Source organism: Puma concolor, chromosome D4 (assembly GCF_028749965.1).
Source record: "Puma concolor isolate L17-30 chromosome D4, mPumCon1.1.hap2, whole genome shotgun sequence".
In the NCBI taxonomy this organism is placed as follows: domain Eukaryota; kingdom Metazoa; phylum Chordata; class Mammalia; order Carnivora; family Felidae; genus Puma; species Puma concolor.
The window spans coordinates 56,064,617-56,088,033 of NC_141679.1; the positions used below are offsets into that span (position 1 = coordinate 56,064,617).

Below are 23,417 nucleotides of genomic sequence, written 5' to 3' on the forward strand. Positions count from 1 at the left end.
GAGAAACAAAAATATCATATGACTTCACTCATATGAGGACTTTACGATACAAAACAGATGAACACAAGGGAAGGGAAGCAAAAATAGTATAAAAATAGGGAGGGAAACAAAACATAAAAGACTCTTAAATATGGAGAACAAACAGAGGGCTACTGGAGGGGCTGTGGGAGGGGGATGGGCTAAATGGGTAAGAGGCATTAAGGAATCTACCCCTGAAATCATTGTTGCACTATATGCTAACTAACTTGGATGTAAATTTTAAAAATTAAATTTAAAAAAAAAGAAAGAAAAGAAATCTGCCTAACAGGCTGGGGAAAGGAAAGGTGGTGGAAACCAAAAACAACACAAAACAAAACCAAAAAAACAAAACCAAAAAAAAAAAAAAAGAGAGAGAGAGACTATGTTTGCAAACAATATAAAGGAGCAATATCCATAATATTAAAAGGTCCTACAAACATATTTTTAAAACTAATAGAAAAATGGGTAAAAATATTAACAAGTAATTTACAGAAGAAATACAAATGGCCAAAGAACACCTAAGAGTTTGTTCAACATCATCAGTAATCAAAGGAACTAATGAAAACAAGGTATCACTTTTGCCCATCATATTGGCAAATGTAAAAAGATTGTTAACTGGCATAGATGTGGGGAACAGGTGCTTCTCAAACACTGTTGATGAGAACCAATTGGAAGGCAATTTGACACCATCTATGAAAATGTTACAAGTACATGGCCTTTAGATCATGTACTTTAAATCAATAAATAACCTAGCTTTCCACCTTAAGACACTGGAAAACAGCAAACTAAACCTAAAGCAAGCAGACGGAACAAAATAATAAAGATGAGAGCAGAAATTAATGAACTAGAGAACAGAAAAACAATAGAGAAAATCAGTGAACCAACAGTTGGTTCCTTGAAAAGATCAACAAAAATGACATCCTTCTGGCTAGAAGAAAGAAAGAAAGAAAGAAAGAAAGAAAGAAAGAAAGAAAGAAAGAAAGAAAGAAAGAAAGAAAGAAAGAAAGAAAGAAAGAAAGAAAGAAAGAAGGAAAGAAAGAAAGAAAGGACTCAAATTACCAAAATCAGCAATAAAAAAGGAAACACCACTACCAACCTTATAGAAACAAAAAGGATTCCAAGGGAGTATTGTGAACAACGGTATGTCAACAAATTAGGTAGCTTAGATGAAGTGAACAAATTCCTGGGAAGGCACAAACTACCAAACCTGACTCAAAAATAAACAGAAAATCTGAATAGACATGTAGCAAGTAATTGAATTAGTAATCAAATAGCATCCCACAAAGAAACACCCAGGCTCAGATGGCCTCACTTGTCAATTCTACCAGATATTTAAAGAAGAATTAATACAAATCCTTTGCAAATCCTCTACAAATTGGAAGAGGAGGGAACACTTCCCTGCTCATTCTATGAGGCAGTACTTCCTTGACACCAAAATCTGACAAAGGCATCACAATAAAGAAAACTACAAATCATTTATTTGTTAATTATACTTTAATAAAGCTGGAAAAAAAAAATCCCAACAGCTACAGATCAGTATTTCTTACTGTCTCTTTTACAAGACAGGCTATCTACAGCCTCTAAGTTTTTATAATAACACACCAAGCACAGGTCACTGGGCACCCCAGCCTGAGCCCAGCACCCACCTCCCAACCACAACACATGTCTTCTCACCTCCTGAGACTCTACCAAACACCCAATACTCCCTCCAGCTCCTCTTCCTGACCATTCAACTATTTGTACTCCATGAAGTTCTCTCCCCAGGACACTGACTGACAATGTCCACTTGGAGAAGGGAAGGCTACGAATCGCCACAGAATCCTGGCACGCCTGACACATAGCAACCCCCACTGCAAGTTCCGCAGTGTTGTGGATTCAACAAGAGGGAGGCTTCCTTGTGGACTGGGGTAGGTCTCCACTAAACCCTGGTTCCAGGCTAAACCCTGTCCCTAAATTATGGTTACAGCCTCACACCTCTCCCTTATCCTCTTAACTCTGCCCCAGGGTAGATGGAAAAAAACAAAAACAAAGACAAAACTGCATTTGGAGGAAATTTTACTCTGCCTCCTACTAGGCTGAGTGTAAGCCTTCTGCACCCAAGAGAATGGGGTTAGGCATTGAACAAAAGACAAGAGTACTGATATCACCACATACCTCATCTCATTCAATCCTCTCATCCACTCTTAGAGGTAGGAATTATTGCCCCCATTTTACACAGGAGGAAAGTACTGCTCTGGGTCCCCCAGGAACAACATGCTGGACAGCAGCTCTAGCCTGACTATAAACAGCCCCGGGGAGTACCTTGTTAAATCACAGCTGATCACCATGAGATGTAGCACAAGAGGACAAGGGTGGTTACAACATGAGAGGAGGAACAGTCACAAGTTGAATGCACCCCATCTGCTTAATCTATAAACCGCTGATAACTGAAATCGCTGGCTCTAAGGTCATTCTACTACTTCTGAAAGTCAGCAGACTCCTATTTATCTACAAAAGAGGCATGGGCGTGGAGGGGGAGCGGGGCGGGGGGGGGCATAGGAGCAGAACTGGCAATTTATAGTTATTGATCAATTTATTTTTACCCAATATAATTTAAGTCTTTCTTCCTTTGGGCCTCATTCCTAGATCCCATAAACCAAGTCTGTCAGACTGGAGTTGATCCATATGGGTTAAATGGTCAGCTGCCCAGACTAGCCAGTCAGAACCTATCATGGTTTCTGTGGATGGCTGCATGTGGTATTCCCAGACATCAACCCACAAAGTTTTAGGTCAACACCATTTTTAAGCCAGGCTTTTAAAGCCAGAGCCTGTCCCCCATTCTATAGATTTAGCTCCACAGACATAGGAAGAAGGAGTTTCTTACCTTGTGTAAATCAACTCTTTGGCAAAGAAGGTACATGAGGTGCTCAAAGAGCCATCAGTAAGGCCCTTATGGATACACCTCAACAGGAACTGCCCAAATGCAATGGCTTACAGGAAAAGCCTCATGTCCAGGATGGCCACAGTGCCCTACACAGGCCACTTAAGACAGACACACACACACACACACACACACACACACACACACACACACACAAGCTGAGAGTATAGATATAAGACTCCAGATAAATCTGACTCTCTTGGTATCCATATTCTTTAAAAGCCAATATCCCTAGCCCAGGAATTTGCGATTTAGGGCCTGTGGATTATTCCAACCCTTCTGGAAAGCAAGGTGGCAATGTGAACCAATGTCCTAAAAGTGTCTATGTCCTCTGGCCTAAGAATTCCTAAGAATTTATCCCATGGAGTTAATTCAACTGAAGCAAAGAGCTCAACACAAGCGAAAATATTCAGGATTATCTATGAATAAAAAAAAAAAAAAAAAAAGACTATCTATAATGGAGAAACCTGGAATGTTGAATGCTAAGGGAATATCCGTAAGAATTTTAGATAGCAGCTTGAAAAGATAATAAGGATAATTACAAATAACCTAACAGTTTAAGATAGCATTGAATGAAATGAGCAGAACGCAGAACAGTTTTATACTACCATTACAACAGAGTTAAGTATGTATGTATTTAAGTGTCCAACTTCAGCTCAGGTCATGATCTCAGGGTTAGTGAGTATGAGCCCTGCGTTGGGCTCTGTGCTGACAGTGTGGAATATGCTTTGGATTATCTGTATCCCTTTCTTTCTGCCCCTCTCCTCCTTGTGCACACATGCGCTCTCTCTCAAAAATAAAATAAAAACATAATAAACAAACAAACAAATAAAAAGCAATGGCAGGTTTTGTTACAGTGGTAGACACATGTTTGATTACAATGGTAGGTAGTAGAATTATAGTTTGTTGTTTTTTTTAGGTTTATTTATTTTGAGAGAGAGTGTGAGCACATGTGAGCAGGGGAGGGGACAGAAAGAGAATCCTAAGCAGGCCCTGCACTGTCACCACAGAACCAGATGTGGTGCTCAAACTCACAAAGCATGAGATCATGACCTGAGCTGAAATCAAGAGTTGGACACTTAACTGAGCCACCCAGGCACCCCGAATTATAGTTTTTTAAACATCTGATGTGGTGATATATTTTCAACTAAAAAAAATTTTTTTTAAAAAAGGAAGAAATCCTACAAAGCAAAAACCAAAATCTTCAGAAATAACTGTTAGTGCTACCAATAATAAATAACACACTCAGAGCTTACTCAGTGTTAGGCACTGTTTTAGGTCCTTTTATGCCTCCTACCTGAACTTCCCCAACATCCATGAGGTAGACACTATTATCACCCCCATTTTATAGGCAAGAACACAGAGGCACAGAAAGGGTAATAACAGCTTTCCCATATCACACAGCTAGCCAGAGTGATGGAAAGAAACATTCTCCATGCTACTTCAAAGGTCATTCATCTGCTAAAATGTTTGTGCCTGCTTCGAGACGACAAAATCCACAGCAGAAGTCTCACCCCAAGAGCCTGAAATGGGCAGTAGGTAGTGAGCTTCACAGGTTATTTCAGAGGCTTTTCATGTTGCAAATATGACCAGGATTTCCCACCATACCAACCTAGACTTCAGAAGGACGAGCACTGAAGACCACTCAAACTTCAGAAAGGGAAAGAGGGACCGACAGAGTTGGGACTTGCCCAAGATGATGTAATGACTTAGAAGAACCAGAACTCGAAATTCTCACGCCAGTGGTCTTTGAGGCTTTGCCCCTCTCCCCTGCAGACCACGACCTCCTCTTTCTGTATCTCTCTCTCCCTTTACCTTCTTTCCTTTGGTCCCCTCAGTCTAGCTATCCTCAGCTTTCCCTTGTCCAGTATGGTCCCTACTATACTAGCTTCTCTGTCTTTCATTATCTTCCATTCACTCTGCCTCCACTTCCAGTCCTCTCCCGCCCTGCAGGTGACTGTATGCAGCAGCTGGCATTTCAGCTACAGCATTCTTCCCATGTGGCCTAACAGCAGCCAGAGGAAATTACAGGCCACATTCAGCAGTAGACCCCTGCCCTTCCCAACCAGGGAGGCTGTTCAAACACATTGGGAGAGACAGAGATGCTAAAAATCAGTGTTGGAAGAGAGGCCCCTCATTTTGACTATGGACCTAGCCCAGATCATCCATCTGGTTCCCTGCACCTCCTCGGTGCCCTGAGGGCCCTCATGCTTCCTCTGTCTGACTACACAGTTTTTCCCAGGTCTGTCCACCACGGAGTAAGGACCAGCCTTTGTTTATGTCTGTCTCCCATGCCTAACGTAATGTAGTTACCAATAAAGGCTCGCTGCATGAGCAAACCAGTCTTCATTTACTCTCTTTCTTAGGGCCCTTCCTGACTTGGCGTGAATACCCAGGTCTACCCATTCTCAGCCAGGCAGGCTTCCTTTGGTGCTCATCTGAATGCCAGAAGCCACCTAACACCTCAACACCAAGTCGCCAAGCTCCTATAATGCAAATACCAGTTTCCCAGGGTCCACCCTCCACTTGGGGAGGCCTTTCCTGTTTTTTCAAGCGGGCGGTGGTGGTGTCCTGAAACAACCAACACCGATCTGCCGTTTCAGGATGTCAAAGGCAAAAGGATATTATGCAAAACAGAAAGAAATGTTTAAAGAAAATTTTAAAAGCACTTTTAGAATGTACCCTGTCAGGGGGCCAGGCAATTATTGCACCCCCCACCAGGGACCCTCCCCACAACCTCCAGACCCATGTGGTGGGACAGGAAGGAACCTGACCTCATACCATACTGGTCATGCTGGTGGGACATGACCCCGCCTCTTCCCTCAGCACAGCCTCCCCCTGAATCCCCAGGCTCTGTGCCAAATAACCCCTGGCAGATTCCCAAATCCAAAGTGTCCCTTGGAAGAGGAAAATGTAGATGCAGTGAGGGCAATCAAAGTGGAATAACTTCAAAGTGGAATGACACCTTGGGAAGAGACTGGCATACTGGCCTGAGACTGGATTGCTCAAACCACCTGAACAAGTTCCAACTGAGCGCCAGGCTTTACTGGTCTCTGAGGCTTCTCTCAAAAGCAATTCCTGGAAACTTGCAGGTTCTCACTTTGTGGCCCCTCCCCAGATCTCAGAACTGCCTGGAGGTGGGAGAGCTGTGTTGTTTGTTTCAGAGTTCGATTTGCTGGCTTGTTCCCACAAGCTCTGTGGAAACAGTCACAAGTCAGTCATGTCAACTGCACTGGGTTAGCTAGCTGGTGTTTCCACGGCCTCAGTGCCACAGTCCATGTAAGCCTAGCCCAGGGACCTGGCTGCTAAGGAGACAAATGGAGAAGTTACTGAGAAAGCAGACTCCTGGGGCATCACCCCCACCGCTTCTGTTGACAACAGATTTCTGCTCAGTCTGATCCCAAGAGTCTGTCCTGCAGCTTGGCCCTTTGCCCCTGCCCCAGGCACTTCCTGCACCTAGTTTCCTTTTTAATCAGAATTCTAGACACATCCCTCATTCAGCAATAAATGATACTCCTCTGCCAGCGCTAAGCAAACCTGTAATTCTCAATGGGTCTATCTTTTTTAGTAAGAATGGTTTTAAAACATAGCCCTTCTCAGAAAGCATTCACCCTTTTTCCCCCCTTTTTGGAAAACCCTACTATTGAAAAAATCCAAAAAGTGTAGTGCTTTATGTCCGAGCCTCAGAGGGCCACCAAGAAAAACAAAAACTACATGTGTGTGTTCAACAACAACTAAATGATGAAAGAAAGTTATAGCATATTCAGCTGACAGAATGACACAGCTTTTGTGGTTTTTAAAGTTGTAGGACTGAGCTCGTAAGAAAGAATCTTAAGTGACAAATGCTGGACACCAGGCTCTCTATATCTAAACATACCAATCTATGTGTTCATCTGTAAAGACAGTAACTATATTCTTATCATATGTACAAGAAAAAAGACTAACAGAAGATGTGCCTACATGTCTCCTCTAGGTAATAGGAATACAAGTGTGCTTTTCTAGCTCTTTTAACTTTTCAAGTTATTTTCAATAAGCCTGCATTACTTTTTGCAAAGAAGACGAAGAGATCGTGCGCTCCTCAAAAAAATACAGAGAAAAGCAAAGACCCACAGCCCTAGACTGCCGTGTTCCAGGGAGGCGAATCCTTCCCTCTCTCTGGGCTTTGCGAGGGGCTTTAGAGAGTGGCAGGGGGAAAGGGAAGCAGCTACAGAACACACCCAGACCAGACATTAAAATCACTGCCAAAGAATTTAGCAACAGCCAATTATGTATCTCCTGGCCTTCATTTGTGTAGGGAAGGGGCGGGCTGAGGCCAGGCTGGAAAGTGGAACCTGAAACACTGAGCGTGTGACTCAGCCCTTCTGCCTTCTAAGGACGAATCCCTTTAGGCCACGTCCACCCAGAACCAGCTCCCAACCAGACCCTGACCCCTGATCCTAAGCCACCACGACCGACCTTCGAACCTGGAGGTTCTGACCTTTACAACAGGATCTGCAATCTCTCCCTGAGCTCGTGACCTGTGTAGGCCCAGTTAAACACAGAGACCCCCATAACTGGGGCCTTTACAATCATAGTCACAGTCCGGCTCCCAGGAACTCTCACAATCCCATGCCTTGTCAAATCCCCCAGGACTCAGGGTCTGGCTGGCTGACCTCACTGGCCAGACCACCCTGGGCAGTGCCAGAGCCAAGTGTAAAATGGCCACAGTGCCAGGCCTCAAGGGATTTAAGCCACAAAGGCGGACCACTTGTCCTCAAACAAACGGATTGCCCTTAACTGGATAAGAATAACTGGAATTTCCAGATAGATATGGATTCAAGCAGAATTCCAGTCTCTGCTTCTTGTCGGGAGCAGGCAGGGAACACTGAATAGTGAAGATGGCACAGGAGGCACTGGGTCTACGAGCAGGGGAGAAATCACCAGGTTTGAGTTGGCCACAGGACAACTGGGCCCCTTTCATACACACCCAGAGCCCAGTTAAGCCCAAAGGGGATGAGCCTCCCAGACCTGCCCCCAAAGCCTGGAAGATCCCCAGGGTGAAGTCTATGGAAAGGCGGGGACTGCCTGAGCATGAACTGTCCCATTGTTCCCAACCCATAAATTAGTCTAGTCTCAGCCTAGAAATCCCTACCCTGCTGCTACCCAAAGACCATATGGTTGCTGTTGTATCATTACAGTCATTATAAAGCAGCAAGGTACAGATTACTCAGCCAAGCTAATTTGAGGCTACAGAAATTAGAGGAACTTTTCAACACAATCAAAACCAGGACTGAAGAACTCTGATATCAACTCTGGGTTTCTGAATAAGAGAAAGAAGGAAGGAAGGAAGGAAGGAAGGAAGGAAGGAAGGAAGGAAGGAAGGAAGGAAGGAAGGAAGGAAGGAAGGAAGGAAGGAAAGGGATGGAGAGAGAGAGAGAGAGAGACTATCACACACACACACACACACACACACAATTTAGTTTCTCTAAATGACATCAGCAAAATTTAATTATGCCTCCTCTGCTTGGACTATGAGTTCCTAAAGAAGAGGCATTTTGTCATATTCCTCTTTGCGGCACTAGTACCCAGCAAAGATCAGGCACATTGTTGCAAGTGAATGAAGTTACCAGATGCTTTAGCCATTGAGGATGTCCATGCAAGCTGCTACATAAGACCTTTCAGGTGGACACAGACACACCTAGAGAGAGAGGGTCCTCCCAAATTCCAGATGTTACCCTGCTCTGAGCCCCTGCACTAGGTATCTACAGGGCAATAACCTCAAGGAAGAGCACTATGCTGGGAAGCAGAATACCTGAGTTCCAGCCCCAGCTGGCCATTCCTGGCTGTGTGGCCTGAGACGACACCCTTGCCCTCTAGCACAATGAGGGATGGGGCCAGAGAACTAGACAGTCCCATCCTGGGATGCTGTGGGTCCAAGATGCTCCGGATGAAATCCAATCCCACATTTGGCTCTTGCTCCCCATGCCCCAAGGAACTTCCATGCTTGCTCAGAGTCTGGGACAGATTGCCACAGTCAGGAATCACTTCAGCCACCATCAGGCTGAATGGAAGAAAGTGAGCCGAATAGTCATAGAGGGTGTTTCATAATCTCGGATTGTCAGACAAGAAGGTGTATCTGTCAATTTGTCAGTAAATTATTTTCCCCAGGAAAAACAACAGGAAAAAAACTGTTTTAAAGTACTAGTTACCTAATCTGACAAAGCTTAAAGATCTAGACACAGAAGAGGCTCCCCATGCCTCCCCCAACCCTGAGGATGAGGCTCCAAGACTCATCTCCAAAGGGGAGAGAGAGCCCTTTCCCAAGCCGAGGCCAGAACAGATGTCCTCAAAGTACATTCTGTCCTGGGCAGCCTGCTCGTGTCCACATGTGTGCATATGGGAGGGGGACAGCATGCTGGTGGAAAAACACCTGAGAGCTGAGAGCCCAGCAGAGACTCAGAAAGTGCTTTGTCTTCCCAAGGGTGCAAGCCATGGCAGGGGCTTGGCTGACAGCCCCCACAAAAGCTGGGGAAACTGGCTCATGGATAAGTGTTCTCCCAGGGCCCTGGCTATCTACAGTAGCTGTTTGCTGGCCCAGGGGCCCACAACTCTCTGGTGCCCACCTCTAGATCACAGTTCTCGTCTGAACAAATGAAGAGAATCTCTTCACAGCACAAAGGGCAGGGGAAGTCTCTGGGTTTAAGCAGCCCTTTACTCACCCCCCACACCCCACACACCCTTGACAAGACTGTACCAGGTGTACCAGGCTCCAACTGAGCCCCCAGGTCAGCCCAGCCTTCTCTAACCAGTCCAACCTAAAGTATTGCCCGCTCCCACCCAGCCCCTCTCTGGGCTGACAGTGCCAGTGCCAGTACAAGTCAAGTCACACTGAGCTGCCACCAAATCTGAGCAGAGATGAATATCCCAGGAAAAGGAAAAGGCAAGACCACTCCTCTTCCCAGGTTGACTACATCTCAGGCAAACACCCAGGCAGCCAGGAAAGGGCGCCACATGACCGTGTTCAGTGGATTAGATGCTGCTCAGCCAGAGGGCCAAGAGGACAGTGCCTGGAGTTCTGAACTGTCTGAGAGAACTCCCTGGGGAACTTGTAAGAGTCCTCAGGAAAGGCCTACCTCCCCCCTTCAGTCCCTACTCCTGAAGGCCTCACACTAGCCCATGGGGGACCCTGAAGTAGGGCTTACAATGGCTCTAAACTCTACAATCTGCCTTATGTCACACAGATAGTGTAGACAGGATTCAAACCCAAGTCTCTCTGAAGTCTGTCTCAAGGCTCTGACAACCCACGACAGATCAAACAGTCATTCATCAAGCCCAGTCTGATGCCTGGCTCCTCCAGGAAAGAGCATGCCCATTACCCTCCATGTTCCAGACAGGAGCTTATCATAGCGTATGGCCCAGACCCCTGGACAACAGAAAGTAAAGCCAAGTCATGAAAGAAACTGCAAGTAGTGAAAAGGCCGCAGTTCTAAACCCCACGGATGCTTTCTCCCATCAACCTCAAAACCACCCACAAGGGCTTTGGTTGACACCTGCCCAGATGAACAGATGGGCTCAACTCCCCTGACCCACACACTCCGAGAGACCTTCAGCTTCCTCAAGGCCCCCTCCCAGCCAGGAGCCCTCACTCCAAGAGCTGCACCCAACCACTCAAACCTAAGGGCTCAATTAAAATGAAGAAAAACCCTCTGTCTTCACTTTGTGGGACCTCCGTAGCAGCTGCCCAAACATCATGGTCCCATATGTCTCTCTCCTCACCCTCCAAACGTTATCTCTCAGGAAGTCCCTTCAAACCACCAATTCAAAGTTCAGCTCAGAAATACCAGTAACTGGTCACCAATCACTAGCAACACCATTAGAAAACAAAACAAAGCAGAGATACAGCACCACGGGCTCTCCAGCTTCATCAAGAAGACTTCATACCTCAAACACCAATCTAATGAACATTGGAGTACTTTAATTTGCTAGTTTCTTTTTTTCTGAATAAATGTCTAGGCAACAATTAAAACCAAAAAAGACAAAACCTGGCCTCTCTGGGTTCTGAGGATTTCTTCTCTCTCCTCCCCCTTCTCTCTGCTGTTCAGAGCCTTCTATCTCCACGGGAGTCTGAGAAAATGGAACTTCAAGTCCCAAGTCCTATTTGCCGTGTACTTAATGTACACAATCTCATTTATGTTCTAAAAATAACCCTGTGAGTTAATCACCAACAACCTCATTTTACATATAAGAAAGAGATTCTGAGAAACTCTCTAAGATGCGTGAGGCCAGACACTCAGCAGCGGGGCAAATATTCAACTTTATTTTATAGAACTAGTCTCCTTCCCAGAGGGAAGTCCAATTGAGTCCAAAAGGACTCAATTTTCTGTTTAAAAAAAAAAAAAAAATCCCCTTACTTCCACAATTCATGTCTGACCAATTCCAAGAGCTTCCCCCCAAACTTGATACGAAAATACTGAAGTAATCATTGGAGAAATTGAGCAAGAACATGTAGGAGGCCTTCTCTGCCAAGGCTTTGCGGGAAGGTGACAGAGTTCCTTTTGGCAGGATGCCTGCCCTGCTGCCAGGGCCCCTCACTCAGAGCAACAAATAAACCCTGGCATTAAAAATGAGCAGCCACCTGTATGATAATCTTGGGAACAACCTGTGGCTGCCTTGGGCCTGACTGCCTGTGGATTACAGACCAAGGAAAGGTTCCCCCCCACTGCCTCCAACAGGCACAGGCTCAGACTCCTCCTGATGTGAGGAATGCAAACCCACCCACTCAAACTCCTAGTATATGCTGAAACACAGGCTGGTGGCCACATTTCCAATTATCTGGGCAAGATACCTGAGACTCTGAGCTGCTTCCTGGAAGGGACAATTCGGTGTGAACTAGTTTATAGTTTAGCCCTCCAGCCCCTATGGTACACACACTGTACTCCTACAAACACCCTCAGCCCTTAAGAGTGCTAGTTCACTTAGGTTTTGGGAACCTACAGGGGCAGGAAGCAGGGTAGGAAGGCCCCAGGGCAGGGATCTACACAAAGGAGGAACTTAACATAATAGCAACAATTTACTAAGGGTTTACCTTCATTAATGTAAACCCTTGTTTATACTGTCTCACCTAGCCTTCCAAAACAAACCTGACTTAGGTACCATTTATCTTCCCCATTTAACGGACCAGAAACCAGAGGTTAAAGAGCAAGTCACTCGTCCTAATGCTCAGGAAAAGTTAACCCACACTCAGAGGAGAGTATTTCTATGGGAAGACAACGTATGTGAGCTGGATGTGAAATGGGAGGGCAACTTCCTTCCCCACTGGAGGCCTCATCATCAGTTTCCTAAACTGGAGTGGGTTACTCTGAGCTGCCTCTTGGTCCTTACCAGACTTGGCAGGGCGAAGGCTGCTCCATGCCCGAAGCAAACTCAAACTCCAAAACTTCTTGAGGCAAGGGCCAGAGCAGGGAAGTCTCCAAGGCCTTCTCTGCTTCTGGGAACAGAGGGGCCTGCAGTTTCCTTGTACCACCCCCGCCCCAGCCTTCCACGTAAATCCAAAAAAATCTCGCCTCCCACCCTCTCCCTACATCCAGCCCGGAACCTCTGTTTGGGACTAGGGACTCCGATCCGGAACTGGGGGGCTGAATATCCTGGAAGAGGGCATGGGCGAACGTCCAGGGGGCCCTGTCGGGGAAATTCGGGAAAGTCCCCGAGTCCTTACCGAGCAGCGGGGACTCCTCAGGGCATGCGAGCAGCGACAGCACTGTGGTAGAGGGCACTGGGGCCGAAGTCAAGTTGCTTGCGGGGCCGGGGCCGGGGTGAGAGTCCGCGTCTGGGCTGGAGTCGCGACCCGAGCGCAGCTCGGAGGAAGCGTCCAAAAGCGGCAGCGGCGGGGCCCCTCGGGGTCGGAGCTCCGCGGAAGGCTGCTCGATGGCGGCGGCGCTGTTTGAGCCGCCCTGCAGCGGTGTAGGGACTCCCACCAGCTGAGGCAGGCGGTTCAAGTCGCGGCCGGCCAGGTAGTAGACGAGGGTGACGCCAAGATGCAGCGCGCAGACCGCCACGAGCAGGCGGCAGGCCCGCTGCAGGGACGTGCCCGGCATCGCCGCGCTGCCGCCCAGGAGCGGCTCCCGAAACCTCATCTTCCCGCCGCCGCTTTAAGAGGCGGGTGGGCTACCGCGGGGGGGAGGGGGGCGGCCCGCCCGCGGGCCGCCGGCCAGGCGCTGCCCGACCACGGCTCTTGGGGGAGGGGCTGGAGGGGAGGCAGGGGAGCGCGGCGCCGGGTGGCAGGCGGCGGAACGCCGAGACTCCGACCAGCGCGGCCGCCCAGCGACTAGAAGTACGCCCGAGGCGCGGGCGGGGGCGGGGGCGGGGGCGGGGGCGGGGGCGGGGCCGTCGGTTGGAGCGGGGTTTTCGGGACTGGAGCAGCGGGGCGGGGCCTCTGGGGCGGAGCCGCGGTGCGCGGGCGGGGACTCGGGAGGCGGGGCGCTGCAGGGGGCGGGGCCGGGGACTCGGGAGGCGGGGCGCTGCAGGGGGCGGGGCCGTCTCCAAGAGCGGCTGGCTGCCCCGGGGCGCGGCGCTGAGCGGTCGGGTTCCCACACCGCCCTCCTCCCAAGCCCTTGCCCTGTGGCTTCGGTTGCTACCCAGCCGCGCCGCCGCCTCCTCCTCCTCTTACTCACCCCTCCTCCTCCTGGCTGCCCTCCAGAGGCGCCACCACTTCCTGCGGTGCTGAAGGGCTGGGGTACGGGCCTGGGCCTACACGCGGTGGCGCAGAGAGACGCTGGTTGCTGATTTGATGGGTGGGGGGACGCGGCGGCGTTCCGGCCCGGGGCTCGGTAGGCCTGGTGGGTCCGGAAGAGGGACGGAAAAGAGTTGTCCAAGAAACGGGCTTCGACGCCGGGCGGGAGGTGGAACAGCTGAGGAGGGATTCTCTGGGACGTTCGGTACCCCTCCCTTGGCGGGGCTAGGCCCCTCTACCAATGTAAGGGCCCAGCAAGGAGGCGCGGCTCACCCTGGCCCCGTGGAGGAGACAGTGCACAAGTCTCCGCTTGTCTGGCTAACTCACCTGCAGCCCAGCCTAGGGCAGAGGCCCACCCAGCTTGGTTTTGGGTGTGTGGAGTGCCTCCTCTACGTGCATCCTGCCCCGAGAGGATGTGTGCTTCGAGAAGGAGAGTGGCAAGAAGCCTCAGTAACTCCCATGCTGGCAAACAGATCAGCCAGCTTTGTTTATATAGTCTGTGTGAACCCAGACACAATCCCATGAAGTAGGAATTGCCCCCATTTTACAGATAAAGAGTTAAAGGCTTGGATGTGAGGGCTATCTGGCTGCGACATCTGTCACCCCATTGATCGCCAGGGTTGATTCGGCTGATCTGGCTGGCTAGGAGGGTGTCCCCTTCCTCCCTCTCTGCTCCAGGTGCATCCCTCCGGAAGCTGTGGTCTTGGTCGAAAAGGACAACCTTCCCACTACCCTCCCGGATAGAGGATCGGCCTTCCATCAAGGGTATAGGAGTAGCTGCGCTCCTCTCCAAACAAGCTCTGGAGGTCCATTTGTAGGAGAATGTAGGGTGGTCAAGCTTCCAAAACTCCAGATACATTCAAATGAGGCACAGCACGTGGCAGTCTGTCTTTATTTAAAAAAAAAAAAAAAAAAAAAAATTGCTCAGGATTAGGCCTGGGGAAAAAAAAAAAAGTTAAAGGCTCAAGAAGGCTAAAAACTTGCTTAAGGGGACGTCCGGGTGGGTCAGTCGGTTAAGAATCTGACTTGATTTCAGCTCAGGTCATGATCCCACGGTTTGTGAGATCCAACCCTACTTCCTGGCTCTGCTGACAGCACAAAGCCTACTTGGGATTCTCTCTCTGGCCCTCCCCTGTGTGCACTCTCTCTCTCAAAATAAATAAACTTAAAAAAAAACTTGCCTAAGATCCCACAGCTGGTGAGGGACAGAGTCAGAATTCTGTCTTCAAAACCTTTATACACCACACATTTAACCCTTGTTGATTTGCAGGTAAGGGCTGGAGGCTATCGGGGTGATAGGCCTAGGCACTGAAGTTGTGTGGTTCAAATTTGACTCAGAGGCCACTCCTCAGGCACACCTGATGCCTGAGTGAGCAGGGGCACCTGACCCCTGAGAAAGACCCATGAGAATGCTATTATTTATGTGGATGGAGAGGGTGACAGCTCTGGCAGCCAACTCTAAAGTGGAGGGAATGATAGCAAGAGCTAGCATAGATTGAGAGTTTACTATATGCCAGTCAAACACAAGCCTAACTGCTTTGTATGCATTGTCTCAATCCTAACAACACTTTGAAGTAGGTACTTGTTCCTGTCTCCATTTCACAGCTGAGAAAACTGAGGCTCAGGAGTTCACTCTTGGTTGTGATTATACAGGATACTTTCTTCACTTGCCTTTCTGGACACCAGGCTTTCCTGATCTTCCTCACTTCACTGGTCACTCCTCTGTCTCCCTTGTGGGCTTCTCCTCCTCTTCACCCATTGTTGAAGGCCCCAGGCCACTGTCTATGATGCTCTTTTCTGTCAGTACTGAATCCCTAGGAGTGATTTATAACATCTGTATGCTAATAACCACAAAATTTCTGTCTGTTGAAATTCCAGCTGTTGAAAGCCTCAGAACATGGCACATGATACTCTTTTCTGTCTACACACTCCCTAGGAGTAATTTATAATAATTGTTTGCTGATGACTGCAACATTTCTATCTCCAGCCTAGATCTTCAGACTGATTTTCAAGTGCCTCAAACCAGTATCTCAAACTCAATACATCCTGCCCTCAATAACCTATTCCTTATACTCCACTCTCATTCTTATCTACGTCAGGGAATGGCACCATTGCTCATCCAGTTCCTCAAGCCCAAAACCTAAAAGGTATCCTTGATGTGCCTCTCTTACGCTCAAATGCCATTTCCAATCCCTTGGCAAGTTTTGTCAGTGCTACCTTTAAATCATCAGAATTAACCACTTATTAATTCTGTTGCAACTATCTTGGACCAAGCCACCATCATCTTGGCCTGGGTTATATGGTAGCCTCCTAATTGGTCACCCTGCTTTCACCTTCTCCGTGCCCCCCTCCACAGTCTGTTCTCCAAACAGCATTTAGGAAGATCTTTGTAAGCATCAATCAGGTCATGCCATTTTTCAGAATGAAATCCAAATATGTAGGAGCCCTATCTAATTGGTTCCTAGCTCTCCTCCCCACCCACATCTGTCACTCCCTACCTGCTCTACCTGCTTTAGCCACACTAACCTAATTACTGTTCTCTTATTTTGCTTATTTTTTCCTGCCTCAGGGCCTTTATACTTTCTATTCAGTCTTAAATAGTCTTCCCCCATATTTCATTCAGATTTCTCAAATGTCACCTTAAGAAAGAGGTCTTTTTAGACTACCCTATGTGGAATAGTTCCAAATATACTTATCCTGCATGATTTTTTTCAGAGCATGTATCACTACCCAGCACTATATATTTATTTATTGTTGTCTGTCTCCCTTATTAGATGATGGGCTCCATGAATGCAGGAACTTTCATTTGCTACTGTATCCTCAGCTCCTGGAACTGAACTGGCACTTAGTTGACACTTAGTAAATATTTGTTAAAATACCTAATAAATGAGGGGCACCTAAGTGGCTCAGTCAGTTAAGCATCCGACTCTTGATTTCAGCTCAGGTCATGATCTCACAGTTCATGAGTTCAAACCCTGTGTCGGGCTCCACGCTGACAGTGCAGAGCCTGCTTGGGATTGTCTGTCACCCTGTCGCTCTGCCCCTCCCCAGCGTTATTTGAAACACGTAAGTTAAGAGCTGTTCACCAGGGAGCTGCTGAAGGTGAAGCTGACCCCAACAGCCTATGCCTAGAGGAAAATGCCTGACCAATGAGTGAGGAGGGTTATAACAGACCCCATCTGAAAAATGAGAAGGGAAAATGAAGATATGTGTTCCTTGTGTCCAGATGATGGGCAGGAGACAGGACTGAGGGGAGGTTAGGGGGTCACAGAACTATCCCAGAACCCTCTCTGTGGCCAGGAAGCAAGGAAACTGCTAACTATCTATTCCTTGGGAGCATGCAGAGCCCACAAGGTTCCCACCAGCTTTATCAGCACCCCCACCCCCATCTAGAGGTGCCTAGAATTGGTAAATTTTTTGCTTCAGAAAGGTCCAGAGACCAGAAACCTTCAGAACAATATTGTCCAGCTGTCCAAACATGAACTGGTATTGCAGACAGACCCAAGACAACTTTCTCCAGCCTTTTCCACTTTCACCTTTGTCAGGTTGAAAACTAATCCCATCAGAGGAGATACCGGAAGAGGAAGTTGCAGTGCTGACTGGCCAAAAACTGGAATCTGGGTTTTGTAGTTTGCCTGTTGAGTGTTGATCTGCCCAGAATTACCCACCTCCCCACTTCTCCCCGCAGGCTGCCCGCAGGTAGACATTTCCTCTACCCTTTCACAGCACCCTTATCTGCACCTGTCAGTTTACATTTCTCTTTTACCTTAGTAGATCAGAAGGACATAGAATAGTGCCTGGCACACAGTAGACAGTTGTTTCAGTTATCTAGATCTGCATAAGATATTACCCCAAAACTTAGTGTCTTCAAACTAACCATTTCTATCTCACAGTTGTTCTGCTTCACATGGTGTCATCTGGGGCACTGGCAGAGTCAAAAGTCCCCAAATGATTTCACTCACACTGGCAGTTTGTGTAGGCTAGAGGCTGACTGAGAATGATCGTGGGTCAGGGGCCTTGGCTCTTCTCCATTTGGACCTCTCCATAAAGGCCTCTCACATGGCTGCTCGGGTTTCCTCACAAAATGAAAGGTACATTCTAAGAAGGAGCATTTCAAGACAAGGTAAGAAGATGTAGACCCCTTAAGGCCCAGCCTTAAGCATCACTTCTGTGGATATTTTACGTAAAACAACTTACTGAGCAGTCCAGATTGAAGGGGAGTAGATGTCTCCTCTTCTGGGTGGGTGGACAAGTAAAGAATCGGCAGCCATCTTTTTTTTTTTTTTTTAATGTTTTATTTATTTTTGAGAAAGAGAGAGATACAGAGCTCGAGCAGGGGAGGGGCAGAGAGTGGGAGACACAGAATCCGAAGCAGGCTCCAGGCTCTGAACTGTCAACACAGAGCCCAATGTAGGGCTCAAACTCACGGACCACGAGACCATGACCAGAGCCAAAGCCAGACGCTTAACCCAATTAGGCACCCCGGCAGCTACCTATTTTTTAATCCACTGTAGTTTTCCCAGTGGCCACAAATTATTTAGGAAAAATTTGAGCATGAAAATAAATAGTGATAGAAACAGTTCACAGCCAATCGAACAAAATAAGAAACCATGTGTTCATACTGAATAAATAAAGAAATGAACATTTGATGAGTAACAAGATATTTACATAATTTCAAAGTACCTCCTCCACAATATGCTTACAATTTCAATGGGAAACATTAGAAAAATCCAAATTTTAAAACATTCTTGAAAATAACTATCTTGACCTCTTTAAAAAATGTCAAGTTCGGGGCGCCTGGGTGGCGCAGTCGGTTAAGCGTCCGACTTCAGCCAGGTCATGATCTCGCGGTCCGTGAGTTCAAGCCCCGCATCGGGCTCTGGGCTGATGGCTCGGAGCCTGGAGCCTGTTTCCGATTCTGTGTCTCCCTCTCTCTCTGCCCCTCCCTCGTTCATGCTCTGTCTCTCTCTGTCCCAAAAATAAAATAAACGTTGAAAAAAAAAAAATTTAAAAAAAAAAAAATGTCAAGTTCATGATAGTAAATGAAAAACTGGGGAACTTTTCCCCCACTGAAGGAGACTAAAGAGACATGATGACGAAATGCAACACTGTGATTCTGAAGTGGATCCTTCTGCTATAAAATATTTTGGGGATGACCAGTGAAACTTGAATGCAGACTAAGGATAAGGATAGTATTGTATCGATGTTAATTTCCTAATTTTGATGGTTGCATTGTGGTTATGTTCGAAATATGCATATAATATTTATGGGGTGGGGTGCCTGGGTGGCTAAATCTGTTAAGCGTCTGACTTTGGCTCAGGTCATGATCATAGTTCATGAGTTTGAGCCATACACTGGGCTCTCTGCTGTCAGCTCAGAGCCCACTTTGGATCCTCTGGCTCCCTCTCTCCCTCCTCTTTCTCTGCCTCGCTCTCTCTCTCTCTCTCTCAAAAATAAATAAACATTAAAAAAAATTTATAAAAATGAAAGAGAGAAAGAAGGAAATAGGGACACCTGGATGGCTCATCGGTTAAATGTCCAACTCTAAATTTTTTTTTCCAACTCTTTTTTTTTTTTTTAATTTTTTTTTTTCAACGTTTATTTATTTTTGGGACAGAGAGAGACAGAGCGTGAACAGGGGAGGGGCAGAGAGAGAGAGGGAGACACAGAATCGGAAACAGGCTCCAGGCTCTGAGCCATCAGCCCAGAGCCCGACGCGGGGCTCGAACCCACGGACCGCGAGATCGTGACCTGGCTGAAGTCGGACGCTCAACCGACTGCGCCACCCAGGCGCCCCCCAACTCTTAATTTCAGCTCAAGTTATGATCTCACGATTTGTGAGATAGAGCCCTGTGTCAGCCTCTACAGGTTCTGTGGGCTCAGTGTGGAGTCTGTTTGGGATTCTCTCTCTCCCTCTCTCTCTGCCCCTCCCCCACTTGTTCTCTCTCTCTTTCTCTCTCCCCCCCAAATAAATAAATAAACATAAGAAACCAAGAAAGAAAGAAAGAAAGAAAGAAAGAAAGAAAGAAAGAAAGAAAGGAAGGAAGGAAGGAAGGAAGGAAGGAAGGAAGGAAGGAAGGAAGGAAGGAATAATAGGCATTGGTCCCTAGGAAATCTGAGATCCAATCATGTATGTCACCAATTCCCCCTTCTCCAGAGTCAGGGAATGTGATACCTATCATTTCCACTGTTCTTCATACTTTGTGGTTGATTTCCTTCCCTGTCCTGATCATTTTTTGACCAGGTCCAGTCTGCCTATTTCCTTCATGAAAGACTAGTGCTCAGGACTGGTTGTGGCGTTCTAGCTGGGGTCCAAATGACAGAACAGAGAAGGATAATCAGTTGCCTTCATAGTTCCAAGTATCAGATTTTCATCGATGCCTTCTAACACAACATTCACTTTTTGATGTCCATGTTAAACTAAGAGACAGGGCTGAAGACAGAATCCTAGAAGACTGGAAACACCCTACAAGTTGACTTGGATCCTTTAAATGCAGTCACTGTGCCAACCAGGGTTTTTTACTGCAAAACAGTAATTACACCACTTCTCTGCCATGGCCACCGCTGCCAGCGAATACTCAGCACCACCACTTCAAGACTGCTCAAGCTGCTGCTGCTGTTGCCATGAACACTTCCCACACTATCCTTGCCTCTTAGCATCATCCCCTAAGAAGTCAAAGTCCTCGGTCCAATTCACACGCTTGAGTCCTAGCTGCCAGGAAGTGAAAAGGAGAATCTTCTTTCTGCTTCCATGGTGGAAGCCAGGGAACTACAACCCTCCAATATTGTATTATTATTAGAAAATTATTCCAGGGCGCCTGGGTGGCTCAGTCAGTTAAGCATCTGGCTTCGGCTCAGGTCATGGTATATGGTATATGAGTTCAAGCCCAGCATCGGGCTCTCTGCTATCAGCCAAGAGCCCACTTGGGATCCTCTGTCTCCCTCTCTCTCTCTGCCCCCTCCCATTCGTGCATGCTCGCGCTCTCTCTCCCTCTCTCAGCAATAAGTAAACATTTTTTAAAATATTAAAAAAAGAAAATTATTCCAAAATAAGGGATTGTACGCTCAGTGGACAAATAAAATGACAAAGATTCACTCCAGTCATTCAGCAGGTTACTCTTCCTCTTGATGGTACTATCATTCAACCCATTTTTCTCATTTTACCTACAAGAATATCATGGCAGAGATTGTTAAAGTCCCTGCTGAAGATCCAATTTGCCAACAATCAGTTACAGCTCTGTGATCTATCAGTTCAGGGACCCGTCATAAAAGGAAATTTGATTGCCCTTGCCTTGACTTCTTCTGGGAGATCTCTACTTCCCTTATATCTTTAAAAACCAATTTTGGGGCTGCCTGGGTGGCTCAGTTGGTTAAGCATCCAACTTCAGCTCAGGTCATGATCTCATGGTTTGTGAGTTCCAGCCCCGCGTCAGGCTCTGTGCTGACAGCTCAGAGCCTGTAGCCTGCATCGGATTCTGTGTCTCCTTCTCTCACTGCCCCTCCCCCACTTGTGCTCTGTTTCTGTCTCTCAAAAATAAATGTAAAAAAAATTTTTTTTAATTAAAAAAATCAATTTTTGGGTAAAAGTATAGTTTGCAGGGTCAACTTGTTCTCTTTGTAATGGACAGGTGTTAATTTTGTTTACTCTTTATTCATTCATCCTTATGGTAAGAGGAGGTCCATTCTTACTGTGTGGTTGGGGTAGCCTAACCTCAAAACTCAGATACCATATATTTAATTGGGATAGGGCTCCTCGGTGGACTCATATTGGCCAATCAGAGCACTGTTTCCCTCTGGCCACAGTAATTGGCTCAACAATTGACACATGATCCAAGGAGGCCAAGAACCCATCTTCCCTCAGGACTTCTGATTGAGAAATATGGACAAACACTGAGAAAAAAATCTCTTTCGTTCCTCTGGGGTGACCAGCTTGGAGTTGCCAAGGGTATTGTATTAGTTTTCTAAGATTCTGTAACAAATTGCCAAACGTTCAGTGGCTTAAAACCAAAGAGCTTCATTCTCTCACAGCTATGGAAGCTAGAAATCTGAAATTAGGAGGTTAGTAGAGCCATCCTCCTTCTGAAATCTCTAGGAAAGAATCTTTCCTTGCCTCTTCTTGCTCCCGGTGGCTCCCAGCAACCACAGTGTTCATTGGCTTTTAGCTGCATCACTCCAATCTGCCTCCATGTTCACATGGCCTTCTCTGTGTGTATGTTTGTCTCCTGTCAGTGTGTCCTCTCCTCTTCTTACTAGGACACCAATCACTGGAAATAGGGCCCACTCTAATCCAGTATGACCTCATCTTGACTTAACTAATTGCATCTGCAAAGACCTATTTCCAAACAAGATTTATTCTGAGGGAAGACATGAATTTCAAGGGTTCCCTATTTAACCCCCTACAGCTATCAAGTGGAAAGAGCCTGCTTGAGAATTAAGCCAACATGGAGTCATGGGGTATGTGTCCTAGTATGGCCGTATCTGGCCCTGTACTGATCAATTATATGAATTGGCGAATCTCCCCCTCTTTGCCTTAAGTCATCTTGAAGTGACAGAAAGAAACTGACTACCACCCTTACTTTTGTAAAATTAGAAAGTCATTTGCACATGACCCATGTTCCAAACTTCTCCCATCCTCCAAAACTCTCTGACAGGGATTGTGCAATCCCACTTGGAGGTGGAATGGATTTACTTCGTTTACTTCATTTGGCCAGGAAACAAATTTATGTTGAACAGCTAGACGATTTCTTATAATGCATCCCACCATTATTCCTTGCTTTTAATTTTTATTATGGAAAATTTCAAAAATACACAAAAGTGGGGAGAATAGTATAATGAACCTCAATGTTTCTATCACCCCATGTTTGCTTCATCTACACCTCCAACTTCCCTCCATCTCCTGCAGGATTACTTCAAAACTCAGATACTATATAAGTAATTTATCCTCTTCAACCACTATTCTAAGTTTTAAATCCCCTCATTACTGTATTCGAAGACTTTTGTGCCTTGCAAGACTAAACAAGGCACTTTGGACATAGCGTCCACCAGAGTCTGCTGAATGGAGTCCCTGCCCTCAGAATTTCCAATCTATTAGGAGAGATAAGACAAGAAGCCCCTCCAGTACTTATCAAACTTTAGTGTACACCATCTGGGGAGATGTTAAAATGCAGAAGCTACTCAAATATTTGTGAGGGGGTGGGAAATATGTGGGAGGGGGTAGGGAATTCTGCAGTTCTAATAAAGACTACAATGCTGCTGGTCTGTCAAAGGAGAAAAGACAGGGTACTGTATAAGGTAGAGGTGACAGGTCACCAGGCTTAAGAACTGTCTTTTGAATACCACAGTTACTCAAACTAATTTTTACAATATTTCAGACTGAGAAGAACACTGAACCAAGCACTGAGGGATCCAGAGAGGAAATTTTATAAACTCTGGGAAGGGAAGGCACAGTTACCTGTCAGTTTCAGAAATCTATAGGATAGTTAGAGTGTGAAAGTGGCTAGCCAGCTTATGGTGACTCTTTTTTCAAAAAACTTTACCCTCCTGGGACTGGTCCTCCATATCCATTTTTGTACTGCTTGAACCCACCCACCAGCCATAGTTGATTGGACCAAGGGTGAGCATCTGACCCAAGCTGGGTCAATCAGAGGGTCTCTCCTGAGAATTTGGATCTGAGATTCAGGACAGTCAGTCAGACCCTAGATATGGCTGGAATTGAAATTATGTAAATATTCCACCTTCTGCCAATATACAGAGAAGCAAAGAAAACTGAGA

General features: G+C 46.7%; 1 protein-coding gene and 1 long non-coding RNA gene across 3 annotated transcripts in view; both read right to left on the bottom strand.

Annotated features, from left to right (window-relative positions):
- The window catches only part of B4GALT1 (beta-1,4-galactosyltransferase 1), a 55,369-nt gene extending 42,085 nt beyond the window's left edge, over positions 1–13,284 (bottom strand). Inside the window, exon 1 of one of the 2 annotated variants that reach the window (XM_025914089.2) lies at positions 12,633–13,284. In XM_025914089.2, coding sequence (XP_025769874.1) covers positions 12,633–13,050 — 418 coding nt within the window. In that variant the 5' untranslated portion in view covers positions 13,051–13,284. The remainder of the gene's footprint in view (positions 1–12,632) is intronic. The other variant, XM_025914084.2, reaches the window with a different exon arrangement.
- Positions 13,285–13,435: 151 nt separating this feature from the next.
- LOC147574888 (uncharacterized) overlaps positions 13,436–23,417 on the bottom strand; it is a 36,989-nt gene continuing 27,007 nt past the window's right edge. The window contains exons 4-5 of the long non-coding RNA XR_015242795.1: positions 14,379–14,535; positions 13,436–13,749 (exon numbers count right to left, since the gene is read on the bottom strand). This is a non-coding gene — a long non-coding RNA (uncharacterized LOC147574888). The remainder of the gene's footprint in view (positions 13,750–14,378; positions 14,536–23,417) is intronic.